We start from the raw sequence: 27,861 nt of genomic DNA, 5'->3' as shown, positions 1-27,861 counted from the left end.
CATGAACTGTAACTCACTAAAATCTTTGAAATTGTTACATATTGTGTTTTATTGTTGTTCAGTATATAATATTGATATTGTGGATAGTCAGTTCTTGCATCCATAGCTCTATGAATTAGTGCTTGACATTTTTTCCAGCCCAATCTCTCATCTTTTTACAGAGACAGTGGCAGGATTTGGCTTTGTTATTGTTTAAATAGCTGATTGCCCCTTTTAATGTATACAGTGCATGTAGCTGTATTTTGCTGCAAGGAACACATCTGGTTCATGTTCTATTTTCCAATGTTTTTTTTTTTTTGCTGTGTTGAGCCATTAACTTTTTATGTGTAGCAGAATTATTTATTTTTTTAAATGAAAAATATTTTGTTTCCCACAACCTTTTCCATGGTCTCCTGTGTACAGTACGCAATACACATCTTTCTATTGCCCTGTTTTCCAATTATATGGTTATGACATGTTAATGTTTCTCAGCCTTCATGAGGATATCATGGATAGAACCACAGCTCTAAGTGATATTACTGAAAAGCAACATGGATAGAACCACAGCTCTAAGTGATATTACTGAAAAGCAACATGGATAGAACCACAGCTCTAAGTGATATTACTGAAAAGCAACATGGATAGAACCACAGATCTAAGTGATATTACTGAAAAGCAACATGGATAGAACCACAGCTCTAAGTGATATTACTGAAAAGCAACATGGATAGAACCACAGATCTAAGTGATATTACTGAAAAGCAACATGGATAGAACCACAGCTCTAAGTGATATTACTGAAAAGCAACATGGATAGAACCACAGCTCTAAGTGATATTACTGAAAAGCAACATGGATAGAACCACAGCTCTAAGTGATATTACTGAAAAGCAACATGGATAGAACCACAGATCTAAGTGATATTACTGAAAAGCAACATGGATAGAACCACAGCTCTAAGTGATATTACTGAAAAGCAACATGGATAGAACCACAGATCTAAGTGATATTACTGAAAAGCAACCTGGATAGAACCACAGATCTAAGTGATATTACTGAAAAGCAACCTGGATAGAACCACAGATCTAAGTGATATTACTGAAAAGCAACATGGATAGAACCACAGCTCTAAGTGATATTACTGAAAAGCAACATGGATAGAACCACAGCTCTAAGTGATATTACTGAAAAGCAACATGGATAGAACCACAGCTCTAAGTGATATTACTGAAAAGCAACATGGATAGAACCACAGATCTAAGTGATATTACTGAAAAGCAACCTGGATAGAACCACAGATCTAAGTGATATTACTGAAAAGCAACCTGGATAGAACCACAGATCTAAGTGATATTACTGACGAGCAGTCAATCAGTAAAATAACACCGTGAAACACCGTAAAATAACACCGTGTCGGTAGCAGTCAAACTGTAAAATAACACCGTGTCTGTAGCAGTCAAACTGTAAAATAACACCGTGTCGGTAGCAGTCAAACTGTAAAATAACACAGTGTCTGTAGCAGTCAAACTGTAAAATAACACCGTGTCTGTAGCAGTCAATCAGTAAAATAACACCGTGTCTGTAGCAGTCAAACTGTAAAATAACACTGTGTCTGTAGCAGTCAATCAGTAAAATAACACCGTGTCTGTAGCAGTCAATCAGTAAAATAACACCGTGTCTGTAGCAGTCAAACTGTAAAATAACACCGTGTCTGTAGCAGTCAAACTGTAAAATAACACCGTGTCTGTAGCAGTCAAACTGTAAAATAACACCGTGTCTGTAGCAGTCAAACTGTAAAATAACACCGTGTCTGTAGCAGTCAAACTGTAAAATAACACCGTGTCTGTAGCAGTCAAACTGTAAAATAACACCGTGTCTGTAGCAGTCAAACTGTAAAATAACACTGTCTGTAGCAGTCAAACTGTAAAATAACACCGTGTCTGTAGCAGTCAAACTGTAAAATAACACAGTGTCTGTAGCAGTCAAACTGTAAAATAACACCGTGTCTGTAGCAGTCAAACTGTAAAATAACACCGTGTCTGTAGCAGTCAAACTGTAAAATAACACCGTGTCTATAGCAGTCAAACTGTAAAATAACACCGTGTCTGTAGCAGTCAAACTGTAAAATAACACAGTGTCTGTAGCAGTCAAACTGTAAAATAACACCGTGTCTGTAGCAGTCAAACTGTAAAATAACACCGTGTCGGTAGCAGTCAAACTGTAGAATAACACCGTGTCGGTAGCAGTCAAACTGTAGAATAACACCGTGTCTGTAGCAGTCAAACTGTAAAATAACACCGTGTCTGTAGCAGTCAAACTGTAAAATAACACCGTGTCGGTAGCAGTCAAACTGTAAAATAACACCGTGTCTGTAGCAGTCAATCTGTAAAATAACACTGTGTCTGTAGCAGTCAAACTGTAAAATAACACCGTGTCTGTAGCAGTCAATCTGTAAAATAACACCGTGTCTGTAGCAGTCAAACTGTAAAATAACACCGTGTCTGTAGCAGTCAAACTGTAAAATAACACTGTGTCTGTAGCAGTCAATCAGTAAAATAACACCGTGTCTGTAGCAGTCAATCAGTAAAATAACACTGTGTCTGTAGCAGTCAATCAGTAAAATAACACCGTGTCTGTAGCAGTCAAACTGTAAAATAACACCGTGTCGGTAGCAGTCAAACTGTAAAATAACACCGTGTCTGTAGCAGTCAATCAGTAAAATAACACCGTGTCGGTAGCAGTCAAACTGTAAAATAACACCGTGTCTGTAGCAGGCTTCACCAGTGTTTTAACACTGTCAGTAGCAGGCTTCACCAGTGTTTTAACACTGTCAGTAGCAGGCTTCACCAGTGTTTTAACACCGTGTCAGTAGCAGGCTTCACCAGTGTTTTAACACTGTGTCAGTAGCAGGCTTCACCACTGTTTTAACACCGTGTCAGTAGCAGGCTTCACCACTGTTTTAACGCCGTGTCAGTAGCAGGCTTCACCACTGTTTTAACACCGTGTCAGTAGCAGGCTTCACGATTTTAACACCGTGTCAGTAGCAGGCTTCTCGATTTTAACACCGTGTCAGTAGCAGGCTTCACCAGTGTTTTAACACTGTCTGTAGCAGGCTTCACCACTGTTTTAACGCCGTGTCAGTAGCAGGCTTCACCACTGTTTTAACACCGTGTCAGTAGCAGGCTTCACGATTTTAACACCGTGTCAGTAGCAGGCTTCACGATTTTAACACTGTCGGTAGCAGGCTTCACCACTGTTTTAACGCCGTGTCAGTAGCAGGCTTCACCACTGTTTTAACACCGTGTCAGTAGCATGCTTCACCACGATTTTAACACTGTGTCAGTAGCAGGCTTCACCACTGTTTTAACGCTGTGTCAGTAGCAGGCTTCACCACTGTTTTAACACCGTGTCTGTAGCAGGCTTCACCAGTGTTTTAACACTGTCGGTAGCAGGCTTCACCACTGTTTTAACGCCGTGTCAGTAGCAGGCTTCACCACTGTTTTAACACCGTGTCAGTAGCAGGCTTCACGATTTTAACACCGTGTCAGTAGCAGGCTTCACGATTTTAACACTGTCGGTTGCAGGCTTCACCACAATTTTAACACCGTGTCAGTAGCAGGCTTCACCACTGTTTTAACACCGTGTCAGTAGCAGGCTTCACCACTGTTTTAACACCGTGTCAGTAGCAGGCTTCACTGTTTTAACACCGTGTCAGTAGCAGGCTTCACCACTGTTTTAACACCGTGTCAGTTGCAGGCTTCACCACTGTTTTAACACTGTGTCAGTAGCAGGCTTCACCACTGTTTTAACACCGTGTCAGTAGCAGGCTTCACCAGTGTTTTAACACTGTCAGTAGCAGGCTTCACCAGTGTTTTAACACCGTGTTGGTAGCAGGCTTCACCACTGTTTTAACACTGTCAGTAGCAGGCTTCACCAGTGTTTTAACACCATGTCAGTAGCAGGCTTCACCACTGTTTTAACACTGTCAGTAGCAGGCTTCACCACTGTTTTAACACCGTGTTGGTAGCAGGCTTCACCACTGTTTTAACACCGTGTCAGTAGCAGGCTTCACCACTGTTTTAACACTGTGTCAGTAGCAGGCTTCACCACTGTTTTAACGCCGTGTCAGTAGCAGGCTTCACCACTGTTTTAACACCGTGTCAGTAGCAGGCTTCACGATTTTAACACCGTGTCAGTAGCAGGCTTCTCGATTTTAACACCGTGTCAGTAGCAGGCTTCACCAGTGTTTTAACACTGTCAGTAGCAGGTTTCACGATTTTAACACCGTGTCAGTAGCAGGCTTCACGATTTTAATACCGTGTCAGTAGCAGGCTTCACCAGTGTTTTAACACTGTCGGTAGCAGGCTTCACCACTGTTTTAACGCCGTGTCAGTAGCAGGCTTCACCACTGTTTTAACACCGTGTCAGTAGCAGGCTTCACGATTTTAACACCGTGTCAGTAGCAGGCTTCACGATTTTAACACTGTCGGTAGCAGGCTTCACCACTGTTTTAACGCCGTGTCAGTAGCAGGCTTCACCACTGTTTTAACACCGTGTCAGTAGCATGCTTCACCACGATTTTAACACCGTGTCAGTAGCAGGCTTCACCACTGTTTTAACGCCGTGTCAGTAGCAGGCTTCACCACTGTTTTAACACCGTGTCTGTAGCAGGCTTCACCAGTGTTTTAACACTGTCGGTAGCAGGCTTCACCACTGTTTTAACGCCGTGTCAGTAGCAGGCTTCACCACTGTTTTAACACCGTGTCAGTAGCAGGCTTCACGATTTTAACACCGTGTCAGTAGCAGGCTTCACGATTTTAACACTGTCGGTAGCAGGCTTCACCACTGTTTTAACACCGTGTCAGTAGCAAGCTTCACCACTGTTTTAACACCGTGTCAGTAGCAGGCTTCACTGTTTTAACACCGTGTCAGTTGCAGGCTTCACCACTGTTTTAACACTGTGTCAGTAGCAGGCTTCACCACTGTTTTAACACCGTGTCAGTAGCAGGCTTCACCAGTGTTTTAACACTGTCAGTAGCAGGCTTCACCAGTGTTTTAACACCATGTCAGTAGCAGGCTTCACCACTGTTTTAACACTGTCAGTAGCAGGCTTCACCACTGTTTTAACACCGTGTTGGTAGCAGGCTTCACCACTGTTTTAACACCGTGTCAGTAGCAGGCTTCACCACTGTTTTAACACCGTGTCAGTAGCAGGCTTCACCACTGTTTTAACACAGTCAGTAGCAGGCTTCACGATTTTAACACTGCGTCAGTAGCAGGCTTCACGATTTTAATACCGTGTTGGTAGCAGGCTTCACTACTGTTTTAAAGGGACTTATATTTCTTTCATGGCTTCCTCTATATCTCTGCCTCCCGTAGCTGTTGGGAACACACACCTGGTTCCCATATCCAGCACTGCAGTACAGCTTGTCTACTTTTCTGTTAAATGTGGCCTGGGGAGGTTTCTGTCTCAACACACTCTCCTGGCATGTGAGAGAGATGTTGGTGGAATTGGAACAGTGGATGAAGGGTCGGCTAGAACGGGACGGCCCCATTCCCAAAAAATTGAGGGAGGCATGGAGGCGACAGGTGGGTTTGGGGGGACGTCAGCTTTGTGGTGAAGGTTGTGGTAACCATCCGGACCGGTGGAGGGGGTTCCAATGTGGTAACCATAGTGACGGCTGTCTGCAATCCTCACTCAAAGTCCCTTAGCAACCAGAGAGAGAAAGGGAGCGCAAGAGAGAGCCCTTAATCTTTGTCCAGATGCCTTCATCCTTCCCTCAGCCTGCTGCTTTCCTCAGCACTGACCAACCTGGACCCACCCTCCCCTCTCTCCATCCCTCCCTCCCTCTCTCCATCCCTCCCTCCCTCTTTCCATCCCTCCCTCCCTCTTTCCATCCCTCCCTCCCTCTCTCCATCCCTCCCTCAGCCTGCTGCTTTCATCAGCACTGACCAATCTGGACCCTCCCTCCCTCTCTCCATCCCTCCCTCACTCTCTCCATCCCTCCCTCCCTCTTTCCATCCCTCCCTCCCTCTCGCCATCCCTCCCTCAGCCTGCTGCTTTCATCAGCACTGACCAATCTGGACCCTGCCTCCCTCTCTCCATCCCTGCCTCCCTCTCTCCATCCCTCCCTCACTCTCTCCATCCCTCCCTCCCTCTTTCCATCCCTCCCTCCCTCTCTCCATCCCTCCCTCCCTCTTTCCATCCCTCCCTCCCTCTCTCCATCCCTCCCTCCCTCTCTCCATCCCTCCCTCACTCTCTTTCCATCCCTCCCTCACTCTCTTTCCATCCCTCCCTCCCTCTCTCCATCCCTCCCTCCCTCTCTCCATCCCTCCCTCACTCTCTTTCCATCCCTCCCTCCCTCTCTCCATCCCTCCCTCAGCCTGCTGCTTTCATCAGCACTGACCAATCTGGACCCTCCCTCCCTCTCTCCATCCCTCCCTCACTCTCTCCATCCCTCCCTCCCTCTTTCCATCCCTCCCTCCCTCTTTCCATCCCTCCCTCCCTCTCGCCATCCCTCCCTCAGCCTGCTGCTTTCATCAGCACTGACCAATCTGGACCCTGCCTCCCTCTCTCCATCCCTCCCTCACTCTCTCCATCCCTCCCTCCCTCCCTCTTTCCATCCCTCCCTCCCTCTCTCCATCCCTCCCTCCCTCTCTCCATCCCTCCCTCACTCTCTTTCCATCCCTCCCTCCCTCTCTCCATCCCTCCCTCCCTCTCTCCATCCCTCCCTCACTCTCTTTCCATCCCTCCCTCCCTCTCTCCATCCCTCCCTCAGCCTGCTGCTTTCATCAGCACTGACCAATCTGGACCCTCCCTCCCTCTCTCCATCCCTCCCTCCCTCCCTCTCTCCATCCATCCCTCCCTCTCTCCATCCCTCCCTCCCTCCCTCTCTCCATCCCTCCATCCCTCTCTCCATCCCTCCATCCCTCCCTCTCTCCATCCCTCCCTCCCTCTCTCCCTCCCTCCCTCTCTCCCTCCCTCCCTCTCTCCATCCCTCCCTCTCTCCATCCCTCCCTCCATCCCTCCCTCCCTCTCTCCCTCCCTCCCTCTCTCCATCCCTCCCTCCCTCCCTCCCTCCATCCCTCCCTCCCTCTGTCAGTTCTTTGAATGCATTGTAACTTTCCATCCTGAGGGAGAGAAAAAAGACTGTCTGGGTCTGACTGTACCCAGGGCAGGTTACCGTGGTCTGACTGTACCCAGGGCAGGTTACCGTGGTCTGACTGTACCCAGGGCAGGTTACAGTGGTCTGACTGTACCCAGGGCAGGTTACAGTGGTCTGACTGTACCCAGGGCAGGTTACCGTGGTCTGACTGTACCCAGGGCAGGTTACCGTGGTCTGACTGTACCCAGGGCAGGTTACAGTGGTCTGACTGTACCCAGGGCAGGTTACAGTGGTCTGACTGTACCCAGGGCAGGTTAGTGGTCTGACTGTACCCAGGGCAGGTTAGTGGTCTGACTGTACCCAGGGCAGGTTAGTGGTCTGACTGTACCCAGGGCAGGTTACCATGGTCTGACTGTACCCAGGGCAGGTTACAGTGGTCTGACTGTACCCAGGGCAGGTTACAGTGGTCTGACTGTACCCAGGGCAGGTTACAGTGGTCTGACTGTACCCAGGGCAGGTTACAGTGGTCTGACTGTACCCAGGGCAGGTTACAGTGGTCTGACTGTACCCAGGGCAGGTTACAGTGGTCTGACTGTACCCAGGGCAGGTTACCGTGGTCTGACTGTACCCAGGGCAGGTTACCGTGGTCTGACTGTACCCAGGGCAGGTTACCGTGGTCTGACTGTACCCAGGGCAGGTTAGTGGTCTGACTGTACCCAGGGCAGGTTACAGTGGTCTGACTGTACCCAGGGCAGGTTACCGTGGTCTGACTGTACCCAGGGCAGGTTACAGTGGTCTGACTGTACCCAGGGCAGGTTACAGTGGTCTGACTGTACCCAGGGCAGGTTACAGTGGTCTGACTGTACCCAGGGCAGGTTACAGTGGTCTGACTGTACCCAGGGCAGGTTAGTGGTCTGACTGTACCCAGGGCAGGTTACAGTGGTCTGACTGTACCCGGGGCAGGTTACAGTGGTCTGACTATACCCAGGGCAGGTTACAGTGGTCTGACTGTACCCAGGGCAGGTTACAGTGGTCTGACTGTACCCAGGGCAGGTTAGTGGTCTGACTGTACCCAGGGCAGGTTAGTGGTCTGACTGTACCCAGGGCAGGTTACAGTGGTCTGATTCTGACTGTACCCAGGGCAGGTGACAGTGGTCTGATTCAGACTGTACCCAGGGCAGGTGACAGTGGTCTGATTCAGACTGTACCCAGGGCAGGTTACAGTGGTCTGATTCAGACTGTACCCAGGGCAGGTTACAGTGGTCTGATTCAGACTGTACCCAGGGCAGGTTACCGGGTTCTGACTGTACCCAGGGCAGGTTACAGTGGTCTGACTGTACCCAGGGCAGGTTACCGTGGTCTGACTGTACCCAGGGCAGGTTACCGTGGTCTGACTGTACCCAGGGCAGGTTACAGTGGTCTGACTGTACCCAAGGCAGGTTACAGTGGTCTGACTGTACCCAGGGCAGGTTACAGTGGTCTGACTGTACCCAGGGCAGGTTACCGTGGTCTGACTGTACCCAGGGCAGGTTACCGTGGTCTGACTGTACCCAGGGCAGGTTACCGTGGTCTGACTGTACCCAGGGCAGGTTAGAGTGGTCTGACTGTACCCAAGGCAGGTTACAGTGGTCTGACTGTACCCAAGGCAGGTTACAGTGGTCTGACTGTACCCAGGGCAGGTTACAGTGGTCTGACTGTACCCAGGGCAGGTTACAGTGGTCTGACTGTACCCAGGGCAGGTTACAGTGGTCTGACTGTACCCAGGGCAGGCGACAGTGGTCTGATTCAGACTGTACCCAGGGCAGGTTACAGTGGTCTGACTGTACCCAGGGCAGGTTACAGTGGTCTGACTGTACCCAGGGCAGGTTACAGTGGTCTGATTCTGACTGTACCCAGGGCAGGTTACAGTGGTCTGATTCTGACTGTACCCAGGGCAGGTTACAGTGGTCTGATTCAGACTGTACCCAGGGTAGGTTACAGTGGTCTGATTCAGACTGTACCCAGGGCAGGTTACAGTGGTCTGATTCAGACTGTACCCAGGGCAGGTTACAGTGGTCTGAATCAGACTGTACCCAGGGCAGGTTACCGTGGTCTGATTCAGACTGTACCCAGGGCAGGTTACAGTGGTCTGACTGTACCCAGGGCAGGTTACCGTGGTCTGACTGTACCCAGGGCAGGTTACCGTGGTCTGACTGTACCCAGGGCAGGTTACCGTGGTCTGACTGTACCCAGGGCAGGTTACAGTGGTCTGACTGTACCCAGGGCAGGTTAGTGGTCTGACTGTACCCAGGGCAGGTTACAGTGGTCTGACTGTACCCAGGGCAGGTTAGTGGTCTGATTCAGACTGTACCCAGGGCAGGTTACAGTGGTCTGATTCAGACTGTACCCAGGGCAGGTTACAGTGGTCTGATTCAGACTGTACCCAGGGCAGGTTACCGTGGTCTGACTGTACCCAGGGCAGGTTACAGTGGTCTGACTGTACCCAGGGCAGGTTAGTGGTCTGATTCAGACTGTACTCAGGACAGGTTACAGTGGTCTGATTCAGACTGTACCCAGGGCAGGTTACCATGGTCTGACTGTACCCAGGGCAGGTTACCGTGGTCTGACTGTACCCAGGGCAGGTTACAGTGGTCTGACTGTACCCAGGGCAGGTTACCGTGGTCTGACTGTACCCAGGGCAGGTTACCGTGGTCTGACTGTACCCAGGGCAGGTTACAGTGGTCTGACTGTACCCAGGGCAGGTTACAGTGGTCTGACTGTACCCAGGGCAGGTTACAGTTGTCTGACTGTACCCAGGGCAGGTTAGTGGTCTGATTCAGACTGTAAAAAAGAAAGAAAAACCCTTGAGTATGGTGTGTCCAAAAATGTGATATTTCCTTTGTTTTATTTTTTTATATATTTGCAAACATTTCTCAACCTGTTTTTACTTTTGTCATTATGGGGAATTGTGTGTAGATTGAGGGGGGGGGGACAATTTAATCCATTTTAGAATAAAATTTTGTACCGTAACAAAATGTGGAAAAAGTCAAGGGGCCTGAATATTTTCCTAACGCGTTGTTCGTCACAACTTTGAGCATTTAACTATAATGCAATGTTTTATGAAGGAGATTTCCTTTCAACTATTAGTCTTGACCCACTTTCAAAAACAACCTGATTGAAATGATTTTATTTTCCAGAAGAGCTGGGTTCTACAGCAATACACGCACGTGTTTAATTGCATTACTGTGTTCGTGTGAATATGTGCTTTTGGCAAAACTACATCCGGTGAGTTCTTCAGGCAGCCCAAAATACTTTTTGAAAATAGTTTTTGGGGTTAAACCTTGACAATACAGTAGTTAGTCTTTGTCTGTTATTTAGTCTGTCTGTCAGTTAGACTAACTGACAGACAAAAGACTGACAGACTAACACTAACTGACAAAAGAGTCAGTCTGTCTGTTATCAGCATGCTTTGCTTGAGTTTGATTGAATATATACAAATGCATTTGTTGTCAGAAATGTGCTGTTTCCTCCAGGAGAAACTGCATGGATAGTTTTGATATTTGTGTGATTTGTAAAGCGTCAATCGGCAATTGAAACGATAACAAAGCCCCCCCTCGTCCCTGTTCCGGGTTAAAAGCTGAGGGACTGGAGACATGTCACCACGCTCATGAATACAAGGATTGACCATCCTTGAGATCAACATGTTAGTTTTAACCATGGTTTGACCCTATACGTTGTTTGTTTACATTTACTTTACAACAAGCGAATATTTTGGCTTCTGATGGGGTACGACAGTTGTACTAAGCTCATAAGTTATATTATTTTATTTTATTTGTACCTTTATTTAAACTAGGCAAGTCAGTTAAGAACAAATTCTTATTTTCAATGACGGCCTAGGAACAGTGGGTTTAACTGTCTGTTCAGGGGCAGAACAACAGATCAGCTCGGGGGTTTGAACTTGCAACCTTCCGGTTACTAGTCCAACACTCTAACCACTAGGCTACCCTGCCGCCCCAAACCAATACTGTACGTACTGTATAATTTTAATTTATAAGACCCCCCCCCCCCCAAAAAAAAAAATGTATGTAACAACTGCAGATTGTTCCTTTTTAAGAGCTGCTTTTTCTCACTTGTTGAAAACTTCCTGATTTGTACCCGTGTTACTCTAGTTCTTCACTGAAATGTCCCTAACCAGGAATTCATCTGCACTAACAAGTGATTTATCTGTATTTCTGGACCTTATCGATATCAACACCATTCCAGGTTGACAGAAACCAACTCAAAAGAATGCCTTTTGATCCAATTACAATGAGGACAGTAGTGATAATCTAGTAGAGTTGTAAGCGTCAGATATGCGGTGGAAAGCTCTGAATTTAGTTTACGGTGCAGCCCTTTGGCTCGGGTCGGTGCGTTGTAACAAAAGAGCCTGTGGTGTCACCACTCAACCACGGGTTAGCCACACGGGTTGTTATTTATACCCACGACGTATCCAGATGGACAGCCAGTCTATCTTCTGTCCGACAGACATCTGTTGTGCCCCTCAGGCCTTCCTACCAAAGTGTTTATTCTTTGTTTGCCTTACGATCTTCATTGAATTACCTTGACATGTGCTTTTAGTTCTGCCATTTACCCATGTGAGGGAGAGTTTAGTTCTACCATTTACCCCTGGGAGGGAGCGTTTAGTTCTACCATTTACCCCTGGGAGGGAGCGTTTAGTTCTACCATTTACCCCTGGGAGGGAGCGTTTAGTTCTACCATTTACCCCTGGGAGGGAGCGTTTAGTTCTACCATTTACCCCTGGGAGGGAGCGTTTAGTTCTACCATTTACCCCTGGGAGGGAGCGTTAATTCTACCATTTAACCCTGGGAGGGAGCGTTTAGTTCTGCCATTTACCCCTGGGAGGGAGCGTTTAGTTCTACCATTCACCCCTGGGAGGGAGCGTTTAGTTCTGCCATTTACCCCTGGGAGGGAGCGTTTAGTTCTACCATTCACCCCTGTGAGGGAGCGTTTAGTTCTACCATTCACCCCTGTGAGGGAGAGTTTAGTTCTACCATTTACCCCTGTGAGGGAGCGTTTAGTTCTGCCATTTACCCCTGTGAGGGAGCATTTAGTTCTACCATTTACCCCTGTGAGGGAGCATTTAGTTCAACCATTTACCCCTGTGAGGGAGCGTTTAGGTATACCATTTACCCCTGTGAGGGAGCGTTTAGTTCTACCATTTACCCCTGTGAGGGAGCGTTTAGTTCTACCATTTACCCCTGTGAGGGAGCATTTAGTTCTACCATTTACCCCTGTGAGGGAGCGTTTAGTTCTGCCATTTACCCCTGTGAGGGAGCATTTAGTTCTACCATTTACCCCTGGGAGGGAGTATTTAGTTCAACCATTTACCCCTGGGAGGGAGCGTTTAGTTCTACCATCATACAATCATACAATATATGATACAATGTGATTTTCTGGATTTTGGTTTTAGATTCCGTCTCTCACAGTTGATGTGTACCTATGATAAAAATTACAGTCCTCTACATGCTTTGTAAGTAGGAAAACCTGCAAAATCGGCAGTGTATCAAATACTTGTTCTCCCCACTGTAAATACCAGATTTCCTATAATGTCCTCCAATAATCTATATGTGCAACTTATGGTATTTGTGTTGCTATAACATTTGGTTTAAAGTGACTTTGAGGATTATTTGGGCAGGATTTTTTGAGCCATCCTGCTATAGACCAATCAAATCAAACGTTGTCACACACACACATGGTTAGCAGATGCGAGTGTAGCGAAATGCTTGTGCTTCTAGTTCCCGACCATGCAGTAATATCTAACAAGTAATCTAACCTACCAATAGTAACCTAACAATCACATTTTTTTCACTAGTGGGTTAAGTAAATAAAGAAAACTAAGTCATATTTTTGGTCATTGTCTCCCAGGATCAATGCATTCAATCACTGTTTGTGTATTTCAAATGTTGCTGGAAATATGACCAAATTAGTATTTACTTCAAAATTCTGAAAACTGAAATGATACTACATTCAAATGATGGTAAATGTGGATTGTACTTTCTGCATAGTAAAGTAAACATTTGTTTTACAGTATATGCTAATTAACAATACTTTTGCAAAAAATCTATATTTTTTTATTTATATATCTCATGATGTTTTGATAAGAATCAAGTTTATATTCTTCTATCATCGTTGTTTTTTTTTCAAATCGTTTATTTTTCAAAATGACCCCAGTTAGTATTTCATGTATGTTAAATATGTTGGTGGTATGAAGATGAAGGACCCTCTGTGCGTCGTGTATATATAAATGCATTTCCAGAAGTGATAGGATCAACCTTTTTTTGTTGAGGTCACTTGATCAAAACATTTAATTGGAGTGTCCCGTTCCAGTTACAGGCTTCACATGTGGCAAAGAGGGTTTTCTTTTGACAGAGACCCCACTTGTTTTTTGGGGGGTTTTCTTATAGCAAACTCCAAACATTTAATTTGTTTTCAGATTTGTTTAGTAGAATAAAACACAGGCTTTGCTTTGACTTTTAGATCATCCATTTCCCCCTGGCAAGGATTTCTGTCACACATATTAAATCCATACTCCTACTAAAAAAGGAGACATTGTTGTCCATTGCTATGGGCTTATCAATAGGGCTCATTCAAAAAGCTATGACATCACAAGATATGACATCACAAGCAATGATATCACAAGCTATGGTGAGTGACTCAAGCAGTGGATTTGAGGTATATGAATTGTGAGTGTCCTCCGGTTGCTGACCAGATGGTTGTGTTATTGCAGGCTTTCTCTGAAGATCGAACCTATGCACGGCTCCCCGCGCATGGCCTCATCCAAGGAAGACCTAGCAGGTAAGACCCGTTTGTGTGTCCTCCGTTTAAATACTATTGGGTTTTAGAGCCTTGTACGCACATCCCTTTCCTTCTGGCCAACCTCTCACGTTCCTTTCCTTCTAGCCAACCACTCACATCCCTTTCCTTCTAGCCAACCTCTCACGTTCCTTTCCTTCTGGCCAACCTCTCACGTCCCTTTCCTTCTAGCCAACCACTCACGTCCCTTTCCTTCTAGCCAACCACTCACGTCCCTATCCATCTAGCCAACCACTCACGTCCCTTTCCTTTCTAGCCAACCACTCACGTCCCTTTCCTTTCTAGCCAACCACTCACGTCCCTTTCCTTCTAGCCAACCTCTCACGTCCCTTTCCTTCTAGCCAACCACTCACGTCCCTTTCCTTCTGGCCAACCACTCACGTCCCTTTCCTTCTAGCCAACCACTCACGTCCCTTTCCTTCTAGCCAACCACTCACGTCCCTTTCCTTCTAGCCAACCACTCACGTCCCTTTCCTTCTGGCCAACCACTCACATTCCTTTCCTTGTGGTCAACCTCTCACGTCCCTTTCCTTATCGCCAACCTTTCACGTCCCTTTCCTTCTAGCCAACCTCTCACGTCCCTTTCCTTCTAGCCAACCACTCGCGTCCATTTCCTTCTGGCCAACCTTTCACCTCCCTTTCCTTCTTAGCCAACCTCTCACGTTCCTTTCCTTCTGGCCAACCACTCACGTCCCTTTCCTTCTGGCCAACCTTTCGGGAAGAATGCCTTGAAAAATAAATGGGGAAAAAAAGTTCAAGGTTAAACACCGATCAAACTCAATGACCCTCAAACTGCGGATGACCCTCAAACTGTGAGTTGGGGGCGGGCGGGGAGGGGGCGATTCCCTGTCCCAGCATGCAACGAGGCTTTCAGCTTGGCCCCACCTGAGTGTTTACGCCGTGGCAGAATGAGATCACTGGCTACCAATCCCGGCAAACCTCTCAGGATTGAGTTATTGCGGGGCCCAGGAGGGCCGGCGAGGGCCAGCCCTGGTTGAGTCATTCCATTTGGATTGGAAGGAGAGGGGGAAACAAGCGCAGCACTGGCCTGGCTGTTCCAGAGTGGGCTGAAGCAACACAAGCAGCCCCCCCCCCCCCCCCCCACCTCCACACCGACCCATTCAGAGCTAAGACGTCAGTCTTCCTCTCTTTCTCTTTTCACTCTTTCTTGTACAACCTCTTGTCTCTCTTTCACTTGGCTTCTATCTCCGCCCCTCTCTTGTCTTTCCCACTGTACTCTGAGGTCATCTATAGAGTCGGGGTGTTACAACAATTATCCCGCATGCTATCTGAGTTTAATCCACGTCAAGGGCAGCAGACGAAATAAGCAGTGATTTTTTTTAAATGCTCCATGTGGACAGATGTTACAGGGAATGGTTCCTTTCCTTGATTTCTTGACCTTCCTTTACTTTCCTCTGTCTGTTGACCAGGAGAGTGTTAAGGGTGATGTAATGGGGTTGGAATTGCTCCAGATGGATGTGGGTTGGGGGAATAGAGAGTTCCACGGAATGGTGAAAAAAGAAAAGAAGGTTGCAGGGGGAGTGTGCGTGTGATGACTCTTCATTCACAGGGAGTAGACAGTGATTGCGTATAGGCTAAACAATGGCAACATTGACGGCTTCCTTCCGTTATGAAGTGTGTGTGTGTGTGTGTGTGTTTGTGTGTGTGTGTGTGTGTGTGTGTGTGGACAGTGCCGTATTATTTCATTTATAAGCAAAGTTATGCAATAATCAATACCCCCTTTTACTCAATAACTGGGTGTTCTGTTCTGCTTTTAGCTGCAATGACTCCAACCAAACGCTTCCTGCAGTTGTTGATCAGTCGCTCACGTCGCCGTGGAGGAATTTTGGCCCCCTCTTCCATGCAGAACTGCTTTAACTCAGAAACATTTGTGGGGTTTTGACCATGAACTGCTGATTTCAGGTCCTGCCACAACATCTCAATCGGGTTTAGGTCTGGACTTTTTGACTAGGCCATTCCAGAACTTTATTTTCAGGCATTCTGATGTAGACTAGGATCTATTTAACCGGTCGTAAGTGGTTGTTTTTCTGTCACTCTTGGTGAACATAACTCAGAGAAAATGCATATCACATGTGGCGTTCCACAAGGTTCCGTTATGGGTCCGGTACTGTTCCGTGTGTATATATACGTTACCCCTTTGGCAGCGTTATCAGAAAGCACAGCATCGATTTTCACCGCTACACAGACGATACACAACTTTACATTTCTGTGTCACCAGAGGATTTTAGCTCCATGGATAAATTATTTGACTGTATTAGTGATTTAAACACTTGAATGGCTCACAACTTCCTCCAGCTAAATCAAGACAAGACCGAGGTATTTATTGTTGGAGCCAAAGCACAGAGAGAGAATTAGGCCTCATATTTTAATTCACGGGCAATAAAGATAAAACACCAAGTAAAAGAAACCTAGCTGTTATTTTAGATTCTGAACTCAATTTTCGAATCACACATTAGGAATGTGAACAAAATAGCTTTTTACCACCTGAGGAACATTGCCAAGGTGTGGACGTTTCTCTCTCAGGCTGATTAATTTTAAGATTATTCTATTGGTTTTTAAATCAACCCACGATTGTGCACCCCAATACTGCAGACATCCTTTTAAGTTATGTACCCAGTAGATTCCTCTGGTGCTGGCCTTTTAACTATCCCAAAGCCTAAGACCAAGAAGCATTGAGAAGCATCCTTTAGTTACTATGACCCCAGCCTCTGGAATAGCCTGCCAGAGAACCTGAGGGGGGACAAAACTGTGGACATCTTTTATGTTTATTCTGTATTAAATCTTTCCGTTTTTATTTTCATTGTTTTTATTTTTTATTTTTTCCTGTGAAGCACATCGTGTTGCAGTCCGTGTCTGAAATGTGCTGTATAAATGAAGCTTGATTTGATGTGATTAGTGTGTTCTGGATCATTGTCTTGCTGCATGACCCAGCTGCTCTTCAGCTCACGGATGGATAGCTTGACATTCTCCTTTAGAATTCTCTGATTCTCTGATTCTGAGAGAAGGATCAACAACTGCAGGAAGAGTTTAGTTGCAGTCGTTGCTGCTAACAAATGGCACAACCAGTTATTGAGTGTAAGGGGGGCAATTTACTTTTTTGGGGTGTTGCGTAACTTTGTTACTTTAATCATTTATTTAATTATCAACATTTTGTGTTATTTGTTCACTCAGGTTTCCTTTATCTAATATTATGTTTTGGTTGAAGATCTGACAATATTCAGTGTCAGAAATACGCAAAAATAGAGAATCTGAAAGGGTGAAAAGTTTTGTGTGTGAGGGGGTATATGGTGGGGATATATGGTGGGGATATAAGGGGGGAGGGGGTGTAGGGGTGTAGCGAATCTGTATGGGGGGGTGGGGGGGGGGTGTAGACAAGCTATATTGAAACAGGTGAGTCTATAAGGACTACATTCTGTCCTGGGATAATGGGCCCTTACCAGGACTACATTCTGTCCTGGGATAATGGGCCCTTACCAGGACTACATTCTGTCCTGGGACAATGGGCCCTTACCAGGACTACATTCTGTCCTGGGACAATGGGCCCTTACCAGGACTACATTCCGTCCTGGGATAATGGGCCCTTACCAGGACTACAATCTGTCCTGGGATAATGGGCCCTTACCAGGACTACATTCTGTCCTGGGACAATGGGCCCTTACCAACCTGCCTGTCTTCCCAAAGAGAAAAAAAGAGGGCTAAAGGAATAGGGACAATGCATTATAGGTAGGAATAAGTATGGTATAGCATGCATTTAATACAAACCAAAGTAAAAGGGATTGTTTAAGTCTATGTCTAAAGCGTTTTATGTGGGACCTACGTTTTATATTTATATCAACTGATGGAGACGTTTGATAGGATTCAGAGAACATTTGGTATGTAAGCATACTGAGGCTGTACACGTGCTATAGACATAGCCGGTGTGTAAAACACAGTCGGTTAATTCCAAAGAATTCCGTTTTATTTTTGAGTTTTAGTATGACTTTTTATTTGCGCTCACTGTCACACAATGAACCCGGATGGGGACAGCCAATGGTGAGGCATTTCCTTCTGCGCTCATTAAGGAAGCAGCTAAAAGTAGTCTAATAGCAATGTCACTCGGCGACCAGACCCCAGGAATGTAACAAAAGGCTATATATTTTTTTTCCATGTTCCAGTGGTCTAATCTCAGCGATCAGGGGACCACGTTATGGGGGACTGTATTTATCAGGGTTGCCACGGTAACCTGCAACTTCTGTTTTCTCTCCCTCTTTATTTTTCTTTTTCTAACACGTTTTCTTTTCATTACAAGGCCAGAAATAAATGTGCAGGATATTCAGATTTATAGCTTGATTACCACATCGACACAGACAAGTAGGAGCAACCAATGCTGTTGTTTCTAAAAACAGGACTGTAAAGACTGTGGTAGCACACTGAACTCAAAGCCTATTCGTTTTTTTGCTGAGGAAGCTAATGCAAGCCTTCAGGTTTCAGGCAAGGTTAGTCATTATCACATACGCATAGTTCACTGAACAGACTCTGTAACATGAGTGAAAAGAAACACTGTGCCACAAAAATAAATAGTAATGTTACCAATCTTGCCATTGCAAAAAAAAGCCGGACATAATGCACAGTATGTTGTTAAGCATGCAGAACGCAGGAAGACTCTGAGAGCGTTTGTTACCTAAAGCCCTTTCCCCTGTTGTTGACACCTTTTACAGATTACTTGTAATTGTTTTGTGATATCGATGCTCAAAAAGGGGAAATTAATGAATTGCCAAAGGGACTGGAAAACATACCTGACAGACAACGTGAAAAGATATAATCACAGATCAAGTGGCCGCGCCCCATCACGGAAGGGTTTCCCATCTAGGAAGGTTAGGGTTTTCCCATCTAGGAAGGTTAGGGTTTCCCATCTAGGAAGGTTAGGGGTTTCCCATCGAGGAAGGTTAGGGGTTTCCCATCGAGGAAGGTTAGGGGTTTCCCATCGAGGAAGGTTAGGGGTTTCCCATCTAGGATGGTTAAGGGTTTCCCATCTAGGATGGTTAAGGGTTTCCCATCTAGGAAGGTTAGGGGTTTCCCATCGAGGAAGGTTAGGGATTTCCCATCGAGGAAGGTTATGGGTTTCCCATCTAGGAAGGTTAGGGGTTTCCCATCTAGGAAGGTTAGGGGTTTCCCATCGAGGAAGGTTAGGGGTTTCCCATCTAGGAAGGTTAGGGGTTTCCTATCTAGGAAGGTTAGGGGTTTCCCATCGAGGAAGGTTAGGGGTTTCCCATCGAGGAAGGTTAGGGGTTTCCCCATCGAGGAAGGTTAGGGGTTTCCCATCTAGGAAGGTTAGGGGTTTCCCATCTAGGAAGGTTAGGGGTTTCCCATCTAGGAAGGTTAGGGGTTTTCCATCGAGGAAGGTTAGGGGTTTTCCATCTAGGAAGGTTAGGGGTTTCCCATCGAGGAAGGTTAGGGGTTTCCCATCGAGGAAGGTTAGGGGTTTCCCCATCGAGGAAGGTTAGGGGTTTCCCATCTTGGAAGGTTAGGGGTTTCCCATCTAGGAAGGTTAGGGGTTTCCCATCTAGGAAGGTTAGGGGTTTCCCATCTAGGAAGGTTAGGGGTTTCCCATCTAGGAAGGTTAGGGGTTTCCCATCGAGGAAGGTTAGGGGTTTCCCATCGAGGAAGGTTAGGGGTTTCCCATCGAGGAAGGTTAGGGGTTTCCCATCGAGGAAGGTTAGGGGTTTCCCATCGAGGAAGGTTAGGGGTTTCCCATCGAGGAAGGTTAGGGGTTTTCCATCGAGGAAGGTTAGGGGTTTTCCATCGAGGAAGGTTAGGGGTTTCCCATCTAGGAAGGTTAGGGGTTTCCCATCTAGGAAGGTTAGGGGTTTCCCATCTAGGAAGGTTAGGGGTTTCCCATCTAGGAAGGTTAGGGGTTTCCCATCTAGGAAGGTTAGGGGTTTCCCATCGAGGAAGGTTAGGGGTTTCCCATCGAGGAAGGTTAGGGGTTTCCCATCGAGGAAGGTTAGGGGTTTCCCATCGAGGAAGGTTAAGGGTTTCCCATTGAGGAAGGTTAAGGGTTTCCCATTGAGGAAGGTTAGGGGTTTCCCATCGAGGAAGGTTAGGGGTTTCCCATCGAGGAAGGTTAGGGGTTTCCCATCGAGGAAGGTTAGGGGTTTCCCATAGAGGAAGGTTAGGGGTTTCCCATAGAGGAAGGTTAGGGGTTTCCCATCGAGGAAGGTTAGGGGTTTCCCATCGAGGAAAGGTTTTTCCATCGAGGAAGATTTAGGGTTTCCCATCTAGGAAGGTTAGGGGTTTCCCATCGAGGAAGGTTAGGGGTTTCCCATCGAGGAAGGTTAGGGGTTTCCCATCGAGGAAGGTTAGGGGTTTCCCCATCGAGGAAGGTTAGGGGTTTCCCCATCGAGGAAGGTTAGGGGTTTTCCATCGAGGAAGGTTAGGGGTTTCCCATCGAGGAAGGTTAGGGGTTTCCCATCGAGGAAGGTTAGGGGTTTCCCATCGAGGAAGGTTAGGGGTTTCCCATCGAGGAAGGTTAGGGGTTTCCCATCGAGGAAGGTTAGGGGTTTTCCATCTAGGAAGGTTAGGGGTTTCCCATCTAGGAAGGTTAGGGGTTTCCCATCGAGGAAGGTTAGGGGTTTTCCATCGAGGAAGGTTAGGGGTTTTCCATCGAGGAAGGTTAGGGGTTTTCCATCGAGGAAGGTTAGGGGTTTCCCATCGAGGAAGGTTAGGGGTTTCCCATCGAGGAAGGTTAGGGGTTTCCCATCGAGGAAGGTTAGGGGTTTTCCATCTAGGAAGGTTAGGGGTTTCCCATCGAGGAAGGTTAGGGGTTTCCCATCGAGGAAGGTTAGGGGTTTCCCATCGAGGAAGGTTAGGGGTTTCCCATCGAGGAAGATTAGGGGTTTCCCATCGAGGAAGGTTAGGGGTTTCCCATCGAGGAAGGTTAGGGGTTTCCCATCGAGGAAGGTTAGGGGTTTCCCATCGAGGAAGGTTAGGGGTTTCCCATCAAGGAAAGGTTTTTCCATCGAGGAAGATTTAGGGTTTCCCATCTAGGAAGGTTAGGGGTTTCCCATCGAGGAAGGTTAGGGGTTTCCCATCGAGGAAGGTTAGGGGTTTCCCATCTAGGATGGTTAAGGGTTTCCCATCTAGGAAGGTTAGGGGTTTCCCATCGAGGAAGGTAAGGGGTTTCCCATCTAGGAAGGTTAGGGGTTTTCCATCGAGGAAGGTTAGGGGTTTCCCATCGAGGAAGGTTAGGGGTTTTCCATCGAGGAAGGTTAGGGGTTTCCCATCGAGGAAGGTTAGGGGTTTCCCATCGAGGAAGGTTAGGGGTTTCCCATCGAGGAAGGTTAGGGGTTTCCCATCGAGGAAGGTTAGGGGTTTCCCATCGAGGAAGGTTAGTCGTTTCCCATCGAGGAAGGTTAGGGGTTTCCCATCGAGGAAGGTTAGGGGTTTCCCATCGAGGAAGGTTAGGGGTTTCCCATCGAGGAAGGTTAGGGGTTTCCCATCAAGGAAAGGTTTTTCCATCGAGGAAGATTTATTGTTTCCCATCTAGGAAGGTTAGGGGTTTCCCATCGAGGAAGGTTAGGGGTTTCCCATCGAGGAAGGTTAGGGGTTTCCCATCGAGGAAGGTTAGGGGTTTCCCATCAAGGAAAGGTTTTTCCATCGAGGAAGATTTAGGGTTTCCCATCTAGGAAGGTTAGGGGTTTCCCATCGAGGAAGGTTAGGGGTTTCCCATCGAGGAAGGTTAGGGGTTCCCCATCGAGGAAAGTTAGGGGTTCCCCATCGAGGAAGGTTAGGGGTTTCCCATCTAGGAAGGTTAGGGGTTTCCCATCTAGGATGGTTAGGGGTTTCCCATCTAGGAAGGTTAGGGGTTTTCCATCGAGGAAGGTTAGGGGTTTCCCATCGAGGAAGGTTAGGGGTTTTCCATCGAGGAAGGTTAGGGGTTTCCCATCGAGGAAGGTTAGGGGTTTCCCATAGAGGAAGGTTAGGGGTTTCCCCATAGAGGAAGGTTAGGGGTTTCCCCATCGAGGAAGGTTAGGGGTTTCCCCATCGAGGAAGGTTAGGGGTTTCCCCATCGAGGAAGGTTAGGGGTTTCCCCATCGAGGAAAGTTTGGGGGTGTTTCCCCATCGAGGAAAGTTTGGGGGTGTTTCCCCATCGAGGAAAGTTTGGGGGGGGTTTCCCCATCGAGGAAAGTTTGGGGGGGGTTTTCCATCGAGGAAAGGTTGATGGGGTGCCTATAAGGAAAGGTTGGGGGGGCTTTCCCCATCGAGCAAGGCTAGGGGGGGGGTTCCCCATCGAGCAAGGCTAGGGGGGGGGTTCCCCATCGAGCAAGGCTAGGGGGGGGGTTCCCATCGAGCAAGGCTAGGGGGGGGGTTCCCCATCGAGCAAGGCTTCGGGGGGGTTCCCATCGAGCAAGGCTTGGGGGGGTTCCCATCGAGCAAGGCTTCGGGGGGGGTTCCCATCGAGCAAGGCTAGGGGGGGGTTCCCCATCTAGCAAGGCTAGGGGGGGGGTTCCCTATCGACCAAGGCTTGGGGGGGGGTTCCCCATCGAGGAAGGCTTGGGGGGTTTCCCATCGAGGAAGCCACTAGGTGACATCAGAAGGAGCCTAAATGATAATTTCATGATGGTGGTAATACTAGCCATCCCATGGACTAGGGATGTATCCTCCGTCTGTCCCCTGATTTTGTTAGGGATAACATGTAATAAAGAAAGTCTCTGGTTCTTGGGCCAGGTCTCCATTTTGTCGGCAAGCCCATTACACCAACAGCATACAAGCCCTGCACGCCCAGAGCCAATGGGATGAGGTATAGCGTTACTCAATCGCTCCGTACAGCACAAGGGCAAAACAACATGACAGAATCCAGAAGACATCACTGCACGCACACACACACTCACAGGCTCTAAAACATATACTCACATTGGACAAAGTATCTCGTGATTATCCAAAATAACATACAGCACACATTCTTGAAATGGTTTAAAACTAGCTTAATTTATATAACGTATGCCAGCTGTTACATGGCATGAAACCCACAGAACGTCACATCTTCCTATCAGCAACAACTGTATATACACACACACAGACAGACACACAGACAGACAGACAGACAGCAACTGTACACACACAGAGACTTAAAATACCCCTAAAACATGAGCAAACAAATACCCCTAAAACATGAGCAAACACACATGCTTTGAATATACCAAACAGACACTCACACAGTGTATTATATTGAACACTCCACTAACTGGCCCTCACACAGTGTATTATATTGAACACTCCACTAACTGGCCCTCACACAGTGTATTATATTGAACATTCTAGTAACTGGCCCTCACACAGTGTATTATGTTGAACAGTCCACTAACTGGCCCTCACACAGTGTATTATGTTGAACAGTCCACTAACTGGTCCTCACACAGTGTATTATGTTGAACAGTCCACTAACTGGCCCTCACACAGAGGGTATTATGTTGAACAGTCCATTAACTGGCCCTCACACAGTGTATTATGTTGAACAGTCCACTAACTGGCCCTCACACAGTGTATTATGTTGAACAGTCCACTAACTGGCCCTCACACAGAGGGTATTATGTTGAACAGTCCATTAACTGGCCCTCACACAGTGTATTATGTTGAACAGTCCACTAACTGGCCCTCACACAGTGTATTATGTTGAACAGTCCACTAACTGGCCCTCACACAGTGGGTATTATGTTGAACAGTCCACTAACTGGCCCTCACACAGTGTATTATGTTGAACAGTCCACTAACTGGCCCTCACACAGAGGGTATTATGTTGAACAGTCCACTAACTGGCCCTCACACAGTGTATTATGTTGAACAGTCCACTAACTGGCCCTCACACAGAGGGTATTATGTTGAACCCTCCACTAACTGGCCCTCATTGTGACTTCTACTGAAGCTGTGTTTCCAGAGAACGTTCTCGAATAACAGACAGACATCGGACGTATTTGGAGACGAGAGACTCAGCCAAGGCCTAAGCACATGCCTCTCATTAACACGATGCTACAGCCAGTTAGCCTTCACCACAAGGGGAAAACGTACGAGAGTCACACGGGAAGTCCACATAGTCCCCTTGGGTCTGCCTAAAACCAGCTGACCGTCCAGACCGACTACGGTCCCCATGCGGCCACAGTAGAGTTTACGAGTTGAAGACGGAGCCGGGTACACGTGGCAAGGCATGCCTTCAGGATAACTTGTTAGACTGAGCGCTGCCCCACACAGAAGCAGCTCTTCAAGTCTTAATTTGGGCAGTTGTAGGAAGTTGATTGCTCCAGGATGTGGAATCTGGATTTATTGTCCTTTATGTACCGTAGGCTGCTACTTCTACAAGTGAATCTTTGCTTCGACCTGGTGTCCCTGACTTCATATAATTTCAGAGGTTGCCTTGACTTTTTTCACAGTTTGTTACATTTCAGCCTTGTTCTAAAATGGATTCATTTTTATTTTATTTTATCTTCAGCACTCTTAACACAATACCCCGTAATGACAGTGAAAACAGGTTTTTAGAGATGTTTGCAAATGTATTCAAAATAAAAAAGCAGAAATGCCTTATTTACTTAAGTATTCAGACCCTTTGCTATAAGACTCTAAATTGAGCTCAGGTGCATCCTGTTTACATTGATCATCCTTGAGATGTTTCTACAACTTGATTGGAGTCCACCTGTGGTAAATTCAGTTGATTGGACATGATTTGGAAAGGCACACACCTGTCTATATAAGGTCCCTGAGTTGACAGTGCATGTCAGAGCAAAACCAAGCTATGGGGTCAAAGGAATTGTCCGTAGACCTCCGAGACAGGTTTGTTCGAGGCACAGATCTGGGGGAAGGGTACCAAAACATGTCTGCAGTATTTAAAGTCAAATCAAATGACAAAATTGTATTTGTCACATACACATGGTTAGCAGATGTTAATGTGAGTTTAGCGAAATGCTTGGGCTTCAAGTTCCGACAATGCAGTAATAACCAACAAGTAATCTAACCTAACAATTTCACAACAACTACCTTATACACACAAGTGTAAAGGGATGAAGAATATGTACATGAAAATATGTGAATGAGTGATGGTACAGAACGGCATAGGCAAGATGCATTGGATGGTATCGAGTACAGTATATACAGTGCCTTGCGAAAGTATTCGGCCCCCTTGAACTTTGCGACCTTTTGCCACATTTCAGGCTTCAAACATATATTTTTTGTGAAGAATCAACAACAAGTGGGACACAATCATGAAGTGGAACGACATTTATTGGATATTTCAAACTTTTTTAACAAATCAAAAACTGAAAAATTGGCCGTGCAAAATTATTCAGCCCCTTTACTTTCAGTGCAGCAAACTCTCTCCAGAAGTTCAGTGAGGATCTCTGAATGATCCAATGTTGACCTAAATGACTAATGATGATAAATACAATCCACCTGTGTGTAATCAAGTCTCCGTATAAATGCACCTGCCCTGTCATAGTCTCAGAGGTCCGTTAAAAGCGCAGAGAGCATCATGAAGAACAAGGAACACACCAGGCAGGTCCGAGATACTGTTGTGAAGAAGTTTAAAGCCGGATTTGGATACAAAAATATTTCCCAAGCTTTAAACATCCCAAGGAGCACTGTGCAAGCGATACTATTGAAATGGAAGGAGTATCAGACCACTGCAAATCTACCAAGACCTGGCCGTCCCTCTAAACTTTCAGCTCATACAAGGAGAAGACTGATCGGAGATGCAGCCAAGAGGCCCATGATCACTCTGGATGAACTGCAGAGATCTACAGCTGAGGTGGGAGACTCTGTCCATAGGACAACAATCAGTCGTATATTGCACAAATCTGGCCTTTATGGAGGAGTGGCAAGAAGAAAGCCATTTCTTAAAGATATCCATAAAAAGTGTTGTTTAAAGTTTGCCAAAAGCCACCTGGGAGACACACCAAACATGTGGAAGAAGGTGCTCTGGTCAGATGAAACCAAAATTGAACTTTTTGGCAACAATGCAAAACGTCATGTTTGGCGTAAAAGCAACACAGCTGAACACACCATCCCCACTGTCAAACATGGTGGTGGCAGTATAATGGTTTGGGCCTGCTTTTCTTCAGCAGGGACAGGGAAGATGGTTAAAATTGATGGGAAGATGGATGGAGCCAAATACAGGACCATTCTGGAAGAAAACCTGATGGAGTCTGCAAAAGACCTGAGACTGGGACGGAGATTTGTCTTCCAACAAGACAATGATCCAAAACATAAAGCAAAATCTACAATGGAATGGTTCAAAAATAAACATATCCACGTGTTAGAATGGCCAAGTCAAAGTCCAGACCTCAATCCAATCGAGAATCTGTAGAAAGAACTGAAAACTGCTGTTCACAAATGCTCTCCATCCAACCTCACTGAGCTCAGCCTGTTTTGCAAGGAGGAATGGGAAAAAATGTCAGTCTCTCGATGTGCAAAACTAATAGAGACATACCCCAAGCGACTTACAGCTGTAATCGCAGCAAAAGGTGGCGCTACAAAGTATTAACTTAAGGGGGCTGAATAATTTTGCACGCCCAATTTTTCAGTTTTTGATTTGTTAAAAAAGATTGAAATATCCAATAAATGTCGTTCCACTTCATGATTGTGTCCCACTTGTTGTTGATTCTTCACAAAAAAATACAGTTTTATATCTTTATGTTTGAAGCCTGAAATGTGGCAAAAGGTCACAAAGTTCAAGGGGGCCGAATACTTTCGCAAGGCACTGTACATATGAGATGAGTAATGTAGGGTATGTAAACATAAAAGTGGCATAGTTTTAAAGTGGCTAGTGATACATGTATTACATAAAGATGGCAAGTTGCAGTAGATGGTATAGGGTACAGTATATACATATACATATGAGATGAGTAATGTAGGGTATGTAAACATATTAAGTGGCATTGTTTAAAGAGGCTAGTGATACATTTTTCCATACATTTTTCCATATTTAAAGTGGCTGGAGTTGAGTCAGTGTGTTGGCAGCAGCCACTCAATGTTAGTGATGGCTGTTTAACAGTCTGATGGCCTTGAGATAGAAGCTGTTTTTCAGTCTCTAGGTCCCTGCTTTGATGCACCTGTACTGACCTCACCTTCTGGATGATAGCGGGATGAACAGGCAGTGGCTCGGGTGGTTGTTGCCCTTGATGATCTTTATGGCCTTCCTGTGACATCGGGTGGTGTAGGTGTCCTGGAGGGCAGGTAGTTTACCCCAGTGATGCGTTGTGCAGACCTCACTACCATCTGGAGAGCCTTACGGTTGTGGGCGGAGCTGTTGCCGTACCAGGCGGTGATACAGCCCGACAGGATGCTCTCGATTGTGCATCTGTAACAGTTTGAGTGTTTTAGGTGACAAGCCGAGTTTCTTCAGCCTCCTGAGGTTGAAGGAGCGCTGCTGCACCTTCTTCACGATGCTGTCTGTGTGGGTGGACCATTTCAGTTTGTCCGTGATGTGTACGCCGAGGAACTTAAAACTTGCTACCCTCTCCACTACTGTTCCATCGATGTGGATAGGGGGGTGCTCCCTCTGCTGTTTCCTGAAGTCCACAATCATCTCCTTAGTTTTGTTGACGTTGAGTGTGAGGTTATTTTCTTGACACCACACTCCGAGGGCCCTCACCTCCTTCCTGTAGGCCGTCTCATCGTTGTTGGTAATCAAGCCTACCACTGTAGTGTCATCTGCAAACTTGATGATTGAGATGGACGCGTGCATGGCCACGCAGTCGTGGGTGAACAGGGAGTACAGGAGAGAGCTCAGAACGTTCCCTTGTGTGGCCCCAGGGTTGAGGATCAGCGGGGTGGAGATGTTGTTACCTACCCTCACCACCTGGGGGCGGCCTGTCAGGAAGTCCAGTACCCAGTTGCACAGGGCGGGGTCGAGACCCAGGGTCTCGAGCTTGATGATGAG

The 27,861-nt window shown here is 46.6% G+C and overlaps 1 protein-coding gene across 1 annotated transcript in view; it reads left to right on the top strand.

Annotated features, from left to right (window-relative positions):
- The window catches only part of LOC139409832 (ras-specific guanine nucleotide-releasing factor RalGPS1), a 268,460-nt gene that overhangs the window by 219,811 nt on the left and 20,788 nt on the right, over positions 1-27,861 (top strand). Inside the window, exon 11 of the mRNA XM_071155218.1 lies at positions 13,852-13,919. Within this exon, the coding sequence (XP_071011319.1) occupies positions 13,852-13,919 (68 nt within the window). The remainder of the gene's footprint in view (positions 1-13,851; positions 13,920-27,861) is intronic.

The sequence above is a fragment of the Oncorhynchus clarkii genome, chromosome 5 (genome assembly GCF_045791955.1).
Source record: "Oncorhynchus clarkii lewisi isolate Uvic-CL-2024 chromosome 5, UVic_Ocla_1.0, whole genome shotgun sequence".
NCBI classification, from domain to species: domain Eukaryota; kingdom Metazoa; phylum Chordata; class Actinopteri; order Salmoniformes; family Salmonidae; genus Oncorhynchus; species Oncorhynchus clarkii.
Note: the sequence above shows the minus strand (reverse complement) of the source record. Positions and strands in the feature narration are given on the sequence as shown.